At 40.6% G+C, this 20,179-nt stretch overlaps 1 protein-coding gene across 1 annotated transcript in view; it reads left to right on the plus strand.

The window, feature by feature from the left end:
- Positions 1-8,538: 8,538 nt before the first annotated feature.
- Positions 8,539-20,179, plus strand: part of LOC145446669 (uncharacterized) — a 59,289-nt gene continuing 47,648 nt past the window's right edge. The window contains exons 1-4 of the mRNA XM_080325020.1: positions 8,539-8,585; positions 9,385-9,495; positions 9,597-9,760; positions 9,979-10,100. Coding sequence (XP_080181146.1) covers positions 8,539-8,585; positions 9,385-9,495; positions 9,597-9,760; positions 9,979-10,100 — 444 coding nt within the window. The remainder of the gene's footprint in view (positions 8,586-9,384; positions 9,496-9,596; positions 9,761-9,978; positions 10,101-20,179) is intronic.

The following is a 20,179-nucleotide window of genomic DNA, read 5'->3' on the forward strand; positions in this document are numbered from 1 at the left end:
GAGATGCACGATGCACGAGATGTTTTGTATACACTAATTGGCAACGTTTATGCCCTAATCGCGCGGAGCGCGGAATTTTTTATTGATTCATGATTCAATCGGTCAATAATATAGGTAATTGCAAATATATTGCTATATTTTTTAACCTCTCTCAGCCCACGTAGTGGCCTATTCAGTTTTACCGCTAGAGCTGAGTGAGGTACTGTCTTGGAAATATTCGGGTGGGACCGTTGGTATAATTACTTCGTTACATGTTGTTATTTAGTGACCTCCCGTCTGCTATGCCAAAAGATATTGAAATCGCCAAAGCGTATCAAACTAAGAAGACGCACCCAATTCTCGATTGGTATCTCTTCTCTGGCAAATATTGCCTATGGACAATGGAACTTCATGGTTTTCGGTCGGGGCACCGGGGCACCCGTCGAGCTCGCCACCCAATTGGGGTGCGGGGTGCGGGAGTTACAGTCCTGAACATAGCTTATTTTCTTGGTATCTGGTTTCCGAGAAGTGTGCAGCTTGCCGAAATGGCCTCGTTGTTTAGCCAAGGTTGCAGTTATTAACCACCTTTGAAATTCAACTTTCGGCTTTCTTTTTTTGACATCCTTTATGGGTGGCGATATATTCATAAAAATCAAGGGCACTGATTCACTTGTTTCACGAATTATGGATTTGGAAACACATCACGTAACAATTTGAAACACAGATCGTGTAATGCGTAATGTGACAATGGCAACAAAGAAGGTCTGGTGACTTCTTGTGACTTTAATTCTAACGGCATAATTTGCTACATTGACTTTACTCCAAGTCTGGATTAGGCCTGTGAGGTACGTATAGGCTGCGTAATCGCGGTACGTTAGTGAACAGGCTTGATAGTAAACGACTTTCCGGTTCAGTTCATACATCCTACGGCTTAATTCCACGCAGCAACATTAAAAAGTAGATTTGATATTTTGAATTTCAAGCAACCTTCCGCGGGCCTCACAGAATCGCTCGGCGGGCCGCACTTTGCCCAGGCCTGTATTAGATGATACACGGATCATGGCATGAGGAGAAGCCTAGGTAAACCTCCAACACTTCGGTAAGAATTACGGAGTCGACCTCGGTCGGACTGGAACCCGCAACTCATCAGTGTTGCAACTGTGGATTGTACCACTATCCTATCTCGCCACCGTAGCAGATGTTGATGGGTAGTATAATCCGAGGCCTCAGCTTTGCCATCAAAATTATAGCGTTATTTATGTAGTGCAGGCGTGTCCGTGCCGAGCGGGACGCATCTTGGCGGCGTAGTAATGCTGATCATAAATGAAAAATGCTCGTATTATCCGGCGAATTTGTATTGCAAATTAAGATTTTTATTCTGAAACTATTATACGGAAATAATCCTCTAGATCAGTGGTTATAAAACTTTTTTCGACTCGCCTCCTTGATGATAGTGTAATATTTCACTACCCCAGATATGATTTCCGAGTGTTGGGGCGAACATATCCCAGATAGGATGTCCGAGTGGCAGCAAAGTCCTAACATGCCCCAGATGCGGAGACAATTCATCTCACTCGTTTTTAGAGGCCATTTGAGTCAAGTCAAGTGACGTGTCAAGTCCCAATTAGAGTCAAATTGAATTTTCGAAGTATCAGTGATGAATCAAAGTCATTGCATTTTGCCCGCCGCGTGATGGTCAGATTAATTAGCCATTTTTCCTGAATCAAATAACGAATATGAAGTTAAATACGTGCAAAAAGGCATTGTCTCACTCACGCACATGTAGAACTGCTAATAAAATACGAAACTAGCTGTATAGCTACCTGCTACAGTCTGTTATTATCATTCAAAATTGAGGATGGAATAAGTAGCCTCGAGAAGTTTAAACAAATTGATATCGTACAACACACTACCCCCCCCCCCCCCCCCCCATCCACACATCCGTGAGAATATTAACTAGGGTTGGATTATCCGGATAACGGTTAACCGGTTAACCGCAGGTGTTTTTAGTATCCGATATCCGGATATAAATCTGCCGGTTAACCGGATAAAATAGTATCGTTAATAATGTGTTTTAAACTTTTAGGAAGCTTCAATAAGTCGTATTATCAGTGTTTCGCGCGGCCAATTAGCGAGAAGCGTGTCGCCAATTAGCGGGATACGTCAATGCACTGTGTAACGCGACGCAATCTCCCGCAGAGAAGATCGCCAAATTAGGTCATTGGTTGCCGCGAACTCGGCTATCGTTGCTGGCCTGGATTTTCGAGTCTTCAACAAGCCTATAGTTCCGCTGGCAGAATCACATCTGCAATAGCCTCTGTGGACATTACACCATCAATGGCCTAGATAATCGCATCTGCATTGGCTTGGTGCTCACGATATTATCGCTGGCCTGCGCAATCGCATCTGCAATAGGCATGGTACGAACGATATCATCGCTGGCGTAACCATAGTCTCGCGCCTGGCATGCGTTGGCTCCTATCTCTTGGTGGCTTGAAGACAATATGCCGCTGAGATTATTATGATCAGCGATTGTGATTAATGAGATACCTTGCGAAACTGAATGACATCGAATGTTCGCATTCCGGAACCATGTTCGTGCGTGCAAGCGTAATTGATTTCCGCTGATATTAAATTGGAAAAAAATCGAAACCACCTCGTTTTATTTAAAACACCCCCCTTATTTTTCGGCTGGCTACGGGCCTGATCATGTGAATTTCTCATGGAGGAATTGGAGCGAGCTATCATGTCGGCCTCAATTCCGGTATCAGCTACTCGTCCTTCCAGTACTGGACACCTAAACAGAAGAATGGGCAAAAAAGAAGCGCTGCTTACTATTTACAGCCTTTTTTAGCCTACTATAATTCAGCCCATTTTGTGGAAGCAGAAAGAGCATTTAATACGTGTGGACTCTTTGTTACAAAACTCCGGTCCCGGCTACAGGATGCCACTATTGATGCGGTGTGCTTTATAAGGATGGAGCTGCAATTACACTGTGTAATGATTTTGCGATCCCTTTTTCATGCAGACCTCGTGAAATCGATTATCCCACTTATGATTCACTATCCGGTTAACCGATTAGCTAAATTCCAAATATACGGTTATATCCGTTATCCGGATAGTGAAAATTATTGATATCCGAACTAACCCTACCACCGACCATAGAACGGCGAGAAGACTAGTAATCACATAACCACGGCTCTGCTTGGCTAATCGGCGATGCTTCAATGATCACGACAGCAGCAGCTTGCTGATTAGGTGTTCAAGGAGTCTGCTACCGGCGGGGATTCTGAAAGATCAATATTAGTATAGGTTGGCAGATGATGATTTAAGATTAATTCAGGACATGTTGAGGTCCGAAATACAAGAGGAACAAACAACAGCTGCTTTACAAAACTTGTACAGCATGACTTCTTTATTGTGAAGGAAACGGCTGTAGCCTACATGACTTGTTTTCATCGAAGGAAAGCAAAGGCGCTTATGCAAGTGGCGAACGAATTCATCGTTACAGAAGGGATCCATCATCATTGAATACAAATATAAGGCTTACGGGTGACACTCTACTTTGTGTGATCCTTTCGGGCTCAAGCCATAGTACATAGGTGACGTTTTGAATGCTCTAGGGATCGACTGAATCAGCCGATTATTTTTGGCACTTATCAGATGCTTTCAGCGAATTAAATAACTTGTCAGTGTGGTCAAAGTCCTTATTAATGACGCAGAAAAGTGCTGTAAATGCAAGCACATGCTATGCTGGAGGTGATACATCAAAGTCCTTATTGATCCCGCAGAAAAGAGGTAATAAGGGAAGGACAGATTATGCTGCGTAGTATCCAGCATAGTTTGGATATCACATCCCGCATAGTCTGTGCTTACCTTACACCACTTTTCTGCAGCATCAATCAGGATTTTGACAACACTTACATGTAAATTCAATCTGCTGTAAGTTTAAGTGCCAAACATAATCAGTCGATTCAGCCGATCCCTAGATCATTCAAAACTTCCACTACATACTACAACTTGGGTCCAATAAGATCACGCAAAGTATGGTGTCATAGTAAAGCTTTATATTTGCATACACTGATGATGGATCCCTTCTAAAACGAAGGATTCGTTCGCCTCTTACATACGAGCCTTTGCTTCCCCTCGATGAAAAGAAGGCATATAGGCAACAGTGATGAGCACCGGAGCGGAGTCGGAGTGGAGTCGGAGCGGAGTTTTGCCAATTTTGTGATACCCGGAGTGGAGTCGGAGTTTACAACAGATATTTTTCCGGAGTTTTCCGGAGTATTGTTAGTTTTGCCCCCGATATCTTTGACCAGAAGACACTATTGATTACAAACCAAAACACAGACAGTTGACACCTAGTAAAGTTGTAATATGACCGGTAACATGCAAAAATGATTGACAAGTGCATAAAAATCAGCCATCTGCACTGCAATTGGGGACTGGAGAGTAACCTAGTGATCTAGCAAGGCATTTCCGCTGAGCAGTGTCTGTAGTTCACAAACTTGAAGACACCCAATATCGTTCGCAGCGCATCATTTTCTCCCTGCAATGAGATGCAGTCTTTGAATCCACTGCTGAATGTCACCATATTATGAGATAAGATCTCCAGAATCTTCCACGTTGCTGTCATTGCAGTCTTCTATAGTCACATCATATTCCTCCTTGCGTATTTGTTTCGTGACTAATTTTCATGCTACCCCAGTAATGGTGCGAAACATTTACAATCAGCAACATACAGCGGGGCTTCCCTATGGTACAGCCTTTGGCTACCATGATTCTTCCAGCAAGTTGATGATCATAACGGAATATATCCCATTATCCTGATGACATTCAATATAGTAATAGGTCCATTTTGTGAAAATGTATTCCCAACGTTGGTATCAGTTGAAACAAGATAATATCCGATACCACTTTTGTGATAACTTTTCGCAACTTTCATCGTACTTGCAATTTGCAGTGAGAGATATCGATAATAAGTGTTACATCAATATTACCTTTATATCTGTGAGAAATATACATACAACAAGCAAGTATCTGGATGGAAACAATAATAACTTATGCAATGTGTTACATGATTTAATGACATTGCGACGAATTTTCGCTAGTAAGATCCGCTCACAGAGGCATACCAGCATCTAAGCCCACTTTAAAGATTTCAACAATACATAAATCACTAAGGTAAGCTGATCTTACCCTGTAAAAACAGAATATTCCGAATTTCTGAACAGCCACACTAAATAACTACAACCGTCTGCTTTGCTCTGCTCGCATCAACTCAACTACGCTTCCTTCAATATTGATTGACGTAGTCAGTCATCCAGAACTCTTCTGAATTTTCGTCATGTAATGTTTGATTGAGAAATGACTTTGATGTGATATGAAAAATCAGCACCGCAATCAAGTTTCTGCTGCTGGTCTGTCTCAGACTCCAAATTCCAGATATCATGTATCAGCTTCAAAATTGGAAGTCACTAGTCATTTAGATAGAGTTGCTATCAAGTGTTATGGGCTGGCTGGCATCACCACAGATATGTGGACTGATCTAAAGGGTCGCAGTTCTATTAGCTTGACTGTCCATTTTGTTGGAGAGAACTTGACTCTCAGAATTAATGTTGCGACTGTTCGGCAATTCACGAATACTAAAAAAACTGGTATGAATATCAGACATGCTATCGAAAACATCGATTGGGATTTTTCGACAATAGTCTGAATATATTTCGGGGACTGGACAAGATTCTTCGGGTTATCTCGGAGTCTGGGATTGAGATCCCCGGAGTCGGAGGGACTTTGCCTCAGAGACCAAAGTTGTCGGAGGGACTCGGAGTCTCGAAAAGCAGACTCCGCTCATCACTGATAGGCAACAGCCGTTTCCTTCACAGTAAAGCGGTCGTGCTGTAGAAATTTTTGTTAACCAGCTGTTGTTTGCTAATCATGTATTTCATACCTCAACATGTCCTGAATTAATCTGAAATCATCATCTGCCAACCCTCCAACAATGCGCTTTTAGAATCCACGCCGGTAGCAGACTCCTTGAACACATATTCAGCAAGCTGCTGCTGTCGTGATCATTGAAGCATAGCCGATTAGCCGTGGTTATGTGATTAATAGGGCAAGTTTTTGTTGCAGTTAAATCCGCGGAAAGTTGCATTTATTTATTTATTTTTGACAAAAGTTGCAAATGTTGCACTAAAAGACTACATTTTGATCGGTTGACTAAAAAAAAGGTCAATTTACCGGCTCAGCTCCCGAAATACCCGTACTTCGGTGCTGATTTAGGGTGTTTCAGTCGAATGTGGCCGTGTATTTCACCAAAACCGAAAATACTTTCATGAAAAATCGAAAAAGTTGCAAAATGTTTCAAAGAGTTGCATAAAAAACGGACTAAAGTTGAAAAAGTTGCACTATAAGATTCCTTCAAACAGCTTAAAACAGCATTCTTAATATATTACTAGTATTTTGGAAGCTGCCAGAAGCTGTAAAAAAAGTTGCAAATACTTGCCCTAGTGATTACTAGTCTTCTCGCCGTTCTACGGTCGGTGCTACGCCCATTCCTGGGAAGCTACTTTCAAACGCTTTGCCCAAAATCTTAACGGTTTTCCTGTGAGCTTCTTGCAGGTTCATTGTTTTTTTTATCAATAATCTTTAGAATGAGACACTAAAACGAAGCATTTTCAAAATTTTGAACAACCCTATTGTACAGCGAATACATTACCAAGCTCACGTAGTGCATGTTATTTTACAAATTAACCACAAGCACGCGGCATAACAATATATCGAGTAGGCTACTACATGTGATGTATACTGCAGTGTTGGGATCAAATCACTACCTTCGAGTCACGAGTAATCTCGAATCATTTCGCATTTTAACTCGAGTAAAGACAAATCAATTTAAAATGAATTTTCGAGGTATGAGTGATGATTCAAAGTCATACCATTTTGCTCGCTATGTGATTGGTAATTTATCTTGAATCAAATAACGAATCTCAAGTTAAATATACAATACTGGCAAAAATGGCGTTGTATCGCTCACGCACAAGTGGAATGCAGGGCTGTGGAGTCGGTAAATTCTACCACCGACTCCAACTCCGATTCCACACATTTTCAATGGACCGACTCCGACTCCGGCTCCAGAGTCTTTAAACCTACCGACTCCGACCCCGACCTTGACTCCAATAGTATTAAAAATTCACTTCGAAAATTATATACCACGGCGACGGTTAAATGACTATCATATAATCATTAAACATATGCAAACATATGATTAACGATGGCATGCAAATTTGTTTCATTGTGGCACAGCTCGAATTATTCACCATGCATGGAAGATTGCCTTTCTAAATATCCTTCCTTTTTCATATTTAATCAGTTTTTATAACATGGACGCTCTAATAACCTAATATGTATGAATCATTCAAAAACGACGTATATCCCATACTGTATAATGAAAATGTAGATAAAACAATCGAAGTGTTGCTCTTGGGTAAGGGTCAGCAACTCATACAGAGATGCATCTTACTAATTTTCTCATTACACACTGTACTGATTACAAGCACACACACTCTCACTACTAATAGACATTGGTCATAAACGAAATTTAGGAAGGAGTCAAATACCATTCTACATGCACTTAAGTCAAGTATTCAAGGACTAGGACTTGCAGTCTTTCTCAATCATCTGTTCGACCCATGCAGTTAAGCTACACTAGAAATATTTATAATTTTGTCAAGCGGGAAGGAGCGTTTGGTAATATTTACATCAATACAACCAGACGATATATTTGCTACTAGCCAGTCTTCAGGATTACCGCACGACCTAACATCGACCTCGCGCTCCGCCACATGCCACGTCATTTTTTCGCTTGCGTATTATATTCTCTGCATTACTTTTCATTCAGTGTATACATGCCTCTTATCTACTTCGCCTAGGCTAAGGTGGGTGTCTGATCTTAAAGGCTACTGTAAGTTGTTTCGACCCCTTTCTATCTTTTCATTGTATCGCAGTCTTGTGATGTTTTGAAACGATGAAAATATTAATAAACCTGATTGATTGCTCTGTCACAATATTATGGTATAATTCCAAAAATTGCATTAATTTGTGACTGCATCGCAAAGATGCAGATTGCTTCTTTCTTCCTCTATGCAACTGAATTGTAATTTGCAAATAATGTCCAATTCTATCTATGTCAGGCGTGGCCAACCTTTTCGGCCAAAACGCCACATGAGATTTACGAACCATTGCGCGGGCAACTTGAGTGTTGATAACCTTTTTACAGTCATCCAATATTAGGTAACATTTAAAACAAGACTTATATGACTACGCTTTAAAATTGATAACAAATATGTCATGAAAAGTCCGTGTGCAACTGTACAGTGCGCAGTCATGCCCTGGTCGCGCGAAGCACGAAATTTTTCAAAGGTAATGAATGAATTCGATCAATAAATATATTACTTGCATATATCGGGGGTCGTCTCTGTATAACAATGGGCTCGTTTGGCAATGACAGAATTATTTGGCGTTTTAGACATAGCAATATCGACGGTTTCGGTGAACATGTTTCTGTCGTTCTGTGAAAATGTTTCATTGCCGACGATCTCGCTGTGAGCGCACAAGCGAAGTTGCATGTTGGACGACACGTTATCTCCCAATTGCGTGAATAGTTGGACTCAATTCTGAAAATTACGCGTATTTATAATTTCCAAGAGGGGTTCCAATACTAAATGCAAGAAATGTGAAAAAAAAATCATGCGAAGTGCTAAGAAAAATTTCAAGTAAAATAAATCTGCTACGGAATATTATACTTTATGGTTATATGCGAAGATTTGCGACGAATGTGGCTGGGCCCTATGGTTACGCCAATGCGTCGAAAATGATGTTTTAGTCATCATCAAATTTTGCGGTCAGGCTAATCAAATGTTGGTAGGCCTTGCAATTTTACCTGATCTAATTTCGAGAATTGCCACACATGCCACACAAAACCTTCTCGCGGATCACATTTGGCCTGCGGGCATGGTCTGGCCGCCATTGATCTGTATCGTTACTAATATCAGTGATTGATGGTACAAAAATCCTAATATAGTTATTAGAAATTTAAAGATGCCTTTGAAAGCAATTGTTTTCATGATAAAGAAGTTGGAGTCGGAGTCGAAGTCAGGGTCATTTTCACAAACTCCGACACCGACTCCAGTCAGTATTGTTTCCACGACTCCGACTCCAGCCACTAGAGTCTTCCCGACTCCGACTCCGACTCCATGAAGCGAAAATTAGCCAAACACCGACTCCGACTCCACCGACTCCGACTCCGACTCCACAGCCTTGGTACTAACGTAAAGTTTTATAAACTAGAATGCTGTTCGCTTTCTAGTTGTCCAAGTCTGACACAAAATTCAAATCATTCAGTTATAGGCTACGATATATTAATGTCTGTACTTTCATTACAGGAAGCAAACCATCCGTAAGAGTCGTAGCATCCCGTCAAAACGAGTCATACACAATCACTGCTACTAAAAGGTGATTATCATTGTACTATCAATATTGTTAGTAGTGGGTATCATATATCATCGATTGATGCTTATAACGTGACGTTTCTCTCGTATCGTTGTTGATTGCAAAGTCGGGAATTCAAGAAGTGTACGCTTCCAGGATCTTGGAACATGTAATTGTACGGAAGAAGGTCAATTACTGTGCTATTCAAATGGGACTCGAGCCGAAGGCGTAGCAAGATGCGCATATAATGCTGTCTGGTCAGGTTGCGAAAATCTTCAATGTGTGTCAGGTAATGCACAGTTTTCATCAGCACAGTCGTACAAACAATAACAATATCGCATGATTTAACAGTAACTTCGATAGCTTAGAAAATATTCAGAATAAACGCGTTTATATGAGGAATACAAAATATTCACTCGGATCTGAAGCCTTTGTTTACTACCATACCAGAATAAAGGAGCAATGATTACGAAACTAGTAGTTATTCATTTATTATTGTCCATTCAGCACTTCGCAAATTGACAACTAATCAATTGAATAGAACTGTGGGATCGCAACGTCCGTTTGATGGAACTTTTACAGGTGGTTTTCCAAAAGCTCGTCACATCAGCTACAAAATTAATAATGTGGTAAGTACAAATATGCGGGGGCTGGGCATGGCCACTTGAACTTCTTGTCAGATAATAAGGTCGGATTCCACAATCTGATACCACTTGAAGTTTAAACCGTATAGTATAGATCAGTGCTTTTCAACCTGTGTGACGGTTCGCACTAGTGCGAATGAAAAATATTTCAGTGCGAATGACAAGCGTGGTGCGAATGGTGCGAATGAAAAATGCGGATGAGTGCGAATGAAAATTGTCCATGTTTCTCACTTTTTTCGACGTGGAATAATAACATAAACTTAACACGATATTAAATACTGTACAGTGAGCCCGTAAATTTTGTCGCTTGGAAGCAATTCAAAAAAGTTGTTGGTGGCTAGGCTTTACTAGTTCACAAGTGAGGAACGCTCCCGATGCGTGTATATTGCAAAGTTTGAGAATATTTCCGCGCAAGAGGATTGCGTCACTGCATGGAAAAAAAGAAGGAGTGGAATCGGTATCAGTTGCTCGGAAACATCCACCGTGTATGGAATAGGATATTGTATACACAGACCTTGTAGGAATGTAGGTAATAAGTGGCCGATGCCAGTGTTGACATTTTGGCATATTTGAATGCAAAATATTGGAATTTTGGCACACATTCATGATAGTTAACAGCAGAATTTAGCGTTTCTTCAACACTGGCGTAGCAGCATGTGCTGCCGCCCCTGGCTCTCGCTTAAAATGCCGCCCCCTCCCCCTAAGTAGACCGCAGCAAATTTCGTCATAGATTCATGTTCCAGCAATCTTGTCAATTAAAATAATTACAAACAATATGCCGCGTTTCAATCTCACCGTCTCAACGTTAATAAGGCCAAAAATACAAAGATAGCGAACGAATGTATTGTCCAAATACAAAATCAATAGCCGCATCAAAGCAAAATCAGCGATAACATCCTCAAATTCAAGTTTTTTAACGTAGTCTCTTTCTATAGACAGAATGGATAAAGCTAATAACCGATCATTATTCGTGGTAGAACATAAATAAGACTTAATCACTTTGAGTTTCGAGATGCTCGTCCTCACACAGCTCGCAATTGAAACATCAATGGTCAGATAAAGTTTCAGACACGAGCATAAATATGGTGTCGAATCAAGTATCTTTGCATTAACCACTGTAAAACATCAAACGTTGTAGCACTACGATCAAACGTGGTTTCACTGCTCCGCACCAGTCTCTTAACCCTTTTAAAATCTCAAGTTGAACAATTTCATATGATCATATCTTAATTTGTGTTCGTCCTAGAGGCCTCATATTGGTTTGTTTGAAAAGCTAGAAATCTTCTGATTTATATGATCCCTAATTCGAAGGTATAAGGCATGACAATTTTCGCAGCTAACTCCAAAAAGTCCACCTCGTCGTCATAAGTGCTTCTAAAAGCGCTGGTGAATAAATTGTGACTTTCGCTTTGCAGCAGCGCGCGGGAATTCAAAAATCCAAACAAATCATTTAAGTGGTGTATGCCGGTAAACCTAGTTTCAGCCTCAAGTTTAAATCTGTCCAAAGCTTGAAACAGGCATCGTATAACTTCTTCAACAACACTGACGCCAGCATCTTCTGATTGTTCGTCCGGCATTCTCCTTTTTCTGCGAACTCTCCGAACAATCGGCCTTGACGGCTATTTCGAAGTGGTTCCATCTCCACGTTAACATATTATTTCGTGTTTTCAGAATCAGAGCGGCACTAGCTTTCGATTGAGACCTGTTTGATTAAATTTCAGCTCACGGGACGCCAGCTATAGGACTACCAATTACACTTCTTTTAGTCGGCTTTGTACCTCTACGCTGTGTCCAGCGAGATAGTGTAATGGTGATGCGTCCGGCTTCTTTATCGGTAGTTCGTGGGTTCGATCCCCGGCCGGGTCAGACCAAAGACTCAAAAACTGGTATCCGTGGTTATCCCGCTAGGCGCTCAGCAATTACGGAAGAGAAAAAAACGGGGGTGCAGACTAGATGACCTTACTATAAAGTCCGTATCGCATCTCCGTCGTCAAAGCATCTCGATGGTGATGGCGAAAAAGAATACCATATCTCTCACTGTGCAGTGTGCAGCCAAATTTTGCCGCCCCCTTGGAGCCTGCCGCCCCTGGCGCAGAGCCAGAACCGCTAAGTGGCTGCTACGCCACTGTTCTTCAACTATAACAATTAGCACATTAGATCTATAGCAAGTGTTGTTTAGAGGCTGTTAGAAATAAAATTAGTGGTAGCACATTAGTGTCTTACGTCCAATGAATATTTATCTTGCATCACATCGAATTATTAGGTCACTGGGCAGCTTATCTACTGACCAGTGCAATGGCCTGTTGGTAATGCGAACTCCACCATTTAGGCTTAGACACGCTTTACTGTTCTTGGACTGATGATCTCAGGCCAAGTCTAGATCGTAAAGGCATAGGCCTATATATAACATATTGGTGATGCCACTAAGCTTGCTGATCCATTGGAAAAGTTTGCCTGGTTCGTGTTAATACCGCCTTTGTACTATAAACTTTGAAATATTCCGAACTCTACCGATTTAGCTTGAGCAGATGAGCAGTGAGCACCCTCTGCAAAGCAAAATCAAATCCACCAAGCCGTATGTCTTACGATATTCCTTCTGCAGCCTAATTTATGCTTAATTAGACGGTTGGACCTCATTACCCTTTATGTATAATGATATGTGGGATAGTAACGATAATTTGGCATTATTTCAGTCAGTTTTCCAATATTGTACGATTGACCTAAGAGCCATCTCGCAGTTGGCTACGCGGTCAGATATAACTGTGTGTTAATCATGAATCTTATGTAATTAATAATTATTCAAGAAGGCGCAAGTGTTGGCTTTGACAGCACAAGGATGCCGAACATTGTTATTGAAAGATATGTTGATTTGTGTACTGCATATAGATAAGAAGTGAATGAAGCCTAAGCTTATCCATAAATAACAGTCATCAATTACTCGGATTGTGTGGGTTTGTAGAGCAATGCATTTCTGATTTCAAAGCCCACCGAACCACCCAATCGGCTAACATACCTTAGTACGCGAAGCATCTTTTCGAATGTTGTCAGAAAACGAACCAAAGGTGCTAGTCGCTACACTGATGCTACGATTCAAGTGCAGTTTCACTATTTTGTGCGTTCCAAATGCGAACACATTCCCATCGCGATGACATAACATGTGAATTTAAAGGCAAAGTGATATTGTTGCAAGTGAATATTGTTCTTGGGTTCGCCCTTTAAGCTTCGAAGGAAATCACTGCGCGATACCCCCAAAAAATGCAACGAACTTCTTGAGAACAACGGGAGTGCAATATCTGTGATTTTTCTACTGCAGTGATTTTAGTGCTTGATTAATCAATATTACGATACGCTGAATGCAAAATAATGAAGCCCTGTACCTCCGAGAAGCTCTACGAATACAAAAGTGATAAGTTTCTTCATTTTCTTTGCGTGTACTAAATTTCGGCTGACTGGTGCGAATGAAATTATTTTTCAAAAAAAAGTGCGAATGGAGTTCAAAAAGGTTGAAAAGCACTGGTATAGATCCATTATTTTTTGTTGTGTACAGCAGGGGTATCAAACGTAGGCTCGTAATGCTCATCCGGCACGCCAGATGATTTCATCCGGCCCCCGAATTCGTTCTGAGTAGATTGAAAAAAATGCCTATGCCGTACAGCACATTTGTGACAAATCTTGAAATGTTGTGAAGGAAAAACTATCGTACAACTCGATTTCTTGCATTTAGAATTGGAGCCCTCTCCTGAAAATTATATATACGCGTCATTTACAGAATCGAGTCTAACTTTATTCGCAATTATGAGTCGTCCAACATGCGACTTCGCTTGTGCGCTCGTCCGCGATGAAACATTTGCACAAAATGCAGTGGCGGCTCGTCCTATAGGGCAACTGGGGCATTGCCCCACCTAAAATTCTGTTCAATAACAGTTCCTTACCATTTATAGACGCACAGCAATCTATATATACCGAAATCACAGCGAAAATCGTATTCTTCTTGTTCTTTCGCTTGTGAATGCCCATATATAGCGAAGTCTCTGCGAAAATCGAATTATCTTCGTGTTTTCGCTTTGCGAATGCCTAGCCGGAGCATGCCCCGGTAGCGCTCATAACAAGCTTTCACTGTCTATTCTCTCGAAGCCGCGCACAATAAAGAAAGAGTGATTTACTCTCTCCTATTCATAAAATTACCGAGCAACCGGGGCAACATAGCCTGGTTGCCCTTAAGGTGCGATGTAACAATCGTATGAACTCGGTTACCGTCATATGCGTTTAGTCGACCTTTACTGGTATAGGTCGATTTTGATGGTGTTTCACACCATGATAATTCTTAAAACTTGGTATGGCATGTCGTGGTGGTGGTATTTAACACTGTCCCAAGTTTCAGGGTTTCTACTTAAAGTTTAGGGTAGTAATTCCGTTTCCGAAGTTGAGTGTGTGCTGATCCGTCATGTATCGCAAACAGATTTTACTCAAAAGCCGGTATTGGTATCCATTGATTTTGACGATGTTCCACACCGAGATCGGTCATGACTAGGGCGGTTTTTTTTGACATGTCAAAATTTGTCAAAATTTTGTCAAAATTGCAGCGTTAGGTCAAAATTTGTCAAAATTTTTCATAAAATTAAAAAAAATTTGACGTCTGCATTTTGTTTGTATCGTAGATTTAGCACTGTCGGTGAACTTATAATTTGATATTTTACCGCCTTTAGCCTATTTTATAGGCCTACCGTTGTAAACGGCTAATCGTCTGCTCATTGTGAATCATAAACGGTAAAAAAAATAAATAATAGGTAGACATCAGAGATGAGCGGATTTGAAATTTCTGTGTCCTAATCCAATCCAAATCCGAACCTTCAAATCCAAATCCAAATCCTAATCCATAACTTTTTCATATTCAAGTCCATGTCCAATCCTAATCCGATTCCAACTGGAAATTCAGAAAAAATACTAATTTATGCAATGGAGGGATTCGAAAATTATCTTTCACAACCAACGATTCACTTGATTCAAGATAACTTAGTAACCATAAGTACATTAATAACTGATATGGATAAAGTTTGTCGCCATTTATCGCCACACATTTCAATCTCCCAGAAAATAGGTAAATCCAATCCAAATCCTAATCCGTTCTGAAAAAAATGTCTAATCCAAATCCAATCCAAATCCGACAAAATTTCACAAATCCTGTTTTTTCAAAACCTAATCCTAATCCATGCTCATCTCTGGTAGACATGGTGTTATGGTCAACGTACCGCAATATCCTAACTGAAGAAAGACTTCTTGTGCATTGCATCATTCTTATATTAAGAAGCGCATGATGAAAAATTGTGATGTAGACAACATTGTCAGAATGAAGCAACACGGTGTGTCACCAGCACCAGCAGTGTACGCACAACTTGAGTGTTGTCGGCCAACAACTGCTGCTGTTGAACGTCCTTGACAAGCTTCTTAGTAAGGACGTGCACTTTCTACCCAAGAATGTAGGAAAGCATCTCTCGTTGCACTACAAAATATTTTAATAATTTCTACCATAATACATATTGTAACGACTGGAATTCTTCATAGGGCCAGATTTCGTTAAAATATTGTTTTTTTTCATGTAAAAACAAGCCTGTTTCTTAGCCAAAAACGTTTTTTCAGGTCAAACTACTTCGTTAGGACAGTCAGTTCAAACCAGAAATGAAGATAAGTGGTGCAATTTTAACAGTATGTGGGAAAACACCTAATTTGCATACGTTAGGTCAAAATTTGGTCAAAATTCAGTTTTTTAGGTCAAAAAAAGTCAAAATTTTGATTTTTTAGGTCAAAATTTTCTTTTTTTTAGGTAAAAAAAAAACCGCCCTAGTCATGACATTTGGTACGGTAATTCTTAATGTTAGTATCGAACGCTGTACCAAGTTTCAAGTTTGTCACTGTACTGTGTTAGTGGTAATTTCGTTTCCTAAGTCGAGTGAGAGCTGACTCTTCATTTATCGCAAACATATTTTACGCAAAGCCGGTATTGGTCTCCATTGATTTTAACGATGCTCCTTACCTAGATCCGTCATGAGCTTTTGCATGGTATGTCTTGATATTAGTATCGAACGCTGTGCCAAGTCTCAAGGTTGGCACTCAATGATTAGGGCAGCAATTTCGTTATCAAGGTCGAGTATGGTAGAGATGTGCGCTGATCTGACACTTAGCCTACCTAACGCATTGCGGATTTCACGCAAAAGCCGGTGTATCTGTGTTAACGCTAACTGTGTTCCATACTGAGATAGGTGATGAGATGATGATATCATGAAACAGTTTACAAACATCCTCGGTTTGCATTCAAATATTTACTTTTATTTTATATTCTCCAATGTCAATTTCACCGTGAAATTGTGGAGTTCAGGCCATTCGCTTACAATTACAACCCCTGTCAAACGCGATAGCTGTTTCGTTTTCGATGGCGGCTAACAGCTGATCGCTTGATCAGCCTATTCCTCAGTAAATTTTACGCAAAATTCGGTGTTGGTCTGTTCGTATTAATTTTGACAGTGTACCATACCGAAAACGGTCACTACTTCTCGATGATTTCATGTAAGAGTGTACCAAGTTTTCGGCTTTCATCCACGTATTTATTCGGTAATATATTTTCCAAAGGCGATTCGCAGCAGACATATAGACACTATAGACCGTAAGCCGTATGTGTCGTGTGACAGTCTGCAGCCTCAAGGCCAAAATCTCCTATGCTGTACCGGGACCGAATTTCCGAGGCTGCTATCCGTAGTTACCTCAGAATTATGTTTTGGATTCAATATGACATGTCCATTGTCCAATCTATGAGATAACAATTGCGTATGTGTCCGAACTCGTTGACCTTTCCAGTTAGGCTCACGCAATCTCTCGAGTTATAGTCATTTCCATTTCTGCGGATAATTAGTCAGGTATAGTGCGAACATGAATCGTGTCGAATCTTAGTTCCTTACGCCGTTTACGCAGTTACCACACTTCAAGTCACAGCTCACCGGCAGACCTCTCGCGGCACATACGTTAAAATCACTGTTGTCGGGAAGTTCGTGTTACCGTAGTCCGTACCACCAAGTTACTTGTTTACGTTGGAAAACGCCCTTGTGACGTCATCTTGATAAAAAGTCGCTTGCAGCCCTTGCCCCACCACCCGATATTGTCACGAGCCGCCACTGACAAAATGATAGAGGCATGTTCACCGAAACCTTTGATATTGCCATGTCTAAATGCCCAATGATCCTGTCCTTGCCAAATGAGCCCAGTGGTATACAGAGGCGACCCCCAATACATGCAAGTAACAAATTTATTGGTCGAATTAATTTATTACCGTTGAAAAAATTTCGCGTTTCGCACAACCAAGAGTTGGATACACACTGCACGGTGTTTTCATGACATAATTCTTATCAATTTTAAAGCGTAGTAAAATAAGTCTTGTTTTCAATGTTACCTAATTCGGTTCGCTCTTATTGGACGACTAAAAAAGGTAATCTACAATCAAGTGGCTCGCGCAATGGTTCGTAAATCTCATGTGACTCTTTGGCCGAAAAATTTGGCCACTCCTGATATAGACAAAATTGGACTTTCGCATAGAGGAAGAAAATTACAATATGCATCTTCTCGACGCAGTCACAAATTGATGTAATATAAATCGTCTGGTTTTGTAACATGATTCATGATTAAGAACGACTGCTTGTCATAGTCCTTGAATACTTGATTAAGTGCATATAGACTAGACATGTGTTATTTCACTACTTCCTAAATTTCGTTTCTAACCAACGTTTATTGGTAGTAAGAGAGTGTGTGTGCTTGTAATCCGTATAGTGTGTAATGAGAAAATTAGTAAGTTACATCTCAGTATTAGTTGCTGACTCATTACCAAGAGCTACACTTCGATTGTTTTATTAACATTTTAATTATACGAGATTGGATATACCAATGATATATATACAATGATTGGAAACTGCCACGCCCCTTAACGCTATAAGATAGTTTCCCGGCGAAATCAGTCCGTCGCGGGATATGCTTGAGTACAGGAACGGGATTGCGTATGTCGACTGTGGTGGGGTGCTGCGATCGGCCTTGCTGGCATACTAATTCACTGATTTTCCCCAATCGGTTTAGTTTTTGTTGGTTTCTTGAGCATAGTGAGGCAGTGCTGCATAATAGGATGTAATACAACTTTTAACAATGCACATTTATCAAAGTACAGACTAGCTGCGAGGTATTTTAACCACCGTGATTCTATTAGAAAAGGTACGCCATGTGTGAAACACTGATTATTACGATGGGAGCATTATATATTTCAGATTGGAAAATTTTCGAATATTATGAAAAGCGGTTGCCAGATAATTTTAACCTGCATTTATGTCGTGTTTAATACATTATAGCCAGATTTGAATGGCTTTGTATCCTTTGACGAATACTAGGTATCCTAAACAGCATATTAAAAGCCGTTTCAAACTTCGGAAGATGCTTGGAGCTGAGAACCATCGAAATATATCGCGGGGGACATAGCGTAGTGGTGACGATAAGCGCTTACCAATCTGGGGACCCGTTGGAGGTTTATCTGGGCCCCTCTTCCCCGCTGTCACCGTTATTACGGCGAAAAAAAGCCTCGACGAAAGAAGTCACTCACAAGGAATGCGCAAGAACTAGTAGAATGCGCCACGACTTCAAAAAAAAAGATCAACATCAAAGAGAACTGTGACATCGGGCACTCTAGGCCGAAATGGATGTGAAATTAAAAGGATCACAACCGCGTGTCGTTCGACATCCTCCTATCTGTTCATTACATGGCATTGTGTCTTATCGCATTGTACATTGTGAGTGGTTGTTCAGTTGAAAAATATAAGTCAATGATTATATATACAGCCGCATATAACGTCGGAAATTCCCTGAATGCACGAATTCAGATTTGTCGGACTTGATGTCGTTTTTAACATATCACAGTCAAAGAAAGAAGAACTTCTTACCTTGCTATGAATAGAAATGTACTTAAATATCACTTACAAAGTCATATTAATCTTTGGAAACCTTTCCGTAGATGAGAAATATCAAGATATATGTAGCGGCAAATTATATCTGAAATTGCTGAGTACCCGAATCCAGATGTGGTAGGGGGAACTTTTCACCCTTATATGAATAGAAGGGGTCCCTAATAAAATTTAAAAATCACTTTCAAACTTCGGAACCATCTTGGAGATCAGAACCATCGAAATATATCCAGGCGCAAGTTATGTCGGAAATTGCGCCTAATATACGCGAACTGACATGTGATGTCGTTTTTCACCTATAGGCTAATAGCATTGGTAGGAAGAACTTTTCACCCATATATGAATAGAAGGGGTCCCAAAGAACATTTAAAAAGCAGTTTCATGCTTCGGAACCTGCGTGGAGACGAGAACCATCGAAATATATCCAAGCGTAAATTATGTGAGAAATTGCCTAATACGGGAATTCAGATGTGCCACACGCGATGGCGATTTTCACCTTTAATAGAACTGGAAGGAAGAACTTTTTCCCCATATATGAATAGAAGGGGTCCCGAAGAACATTTAAAAAGCAGTTTCATCCTTCGGAACCTACGTGGAGACGAGAACCATCGAAATATATCCAAGCGTAAATTATGTAGGAAATTGCCTAATACGGGAATTCAGATGTGCCACACGCGATGGCGATTTTCACCTTTAATAGAACTGGAAGGAAGAACTTTTTCCCCATATATGAATAGAAGGGGTCCCGAAGAACATTTAAAAAGCAGTTTCATCCTTCGGAACCTACGTGGAGACGAGAACCATCGAAATATATCCAAGCGTAAATTATGTAGGAAATTGCCTAATACGGGAATTCAGATGTGCCACACGCGATGGCGATTTTCACCTTTAATAGAACTGGAAGGAAGAACTTTTTCCCCATATATGAATAGAAGGGGTCCCGAAGAACATCTATAAATCAGTTTCATCCTTCGGAACCTGCGTGGAGACGAGAACCATTGAAATATATCCAATCGTAAATTATGTAGGTATAATTGCCTAATACGGGAATTCAGATGTGCCACACGCGATGGCGATTTT

Source organism: Botryllus schlosseri, chromosome 9 (genome assembly GCF_051294905.1).
Source record: "Botryllus schlosseri isolate E-star chromosome 9, Bs_hap1, whole genome shotgun sequence".
Taxonomy (NCBI): domain Eukaryota; kingdom Metazoa; phylum Chordata; class Ascidiacea; order Stolidobranchia; family Styelidae; genus Botryllus; species Botryllus schlosseri.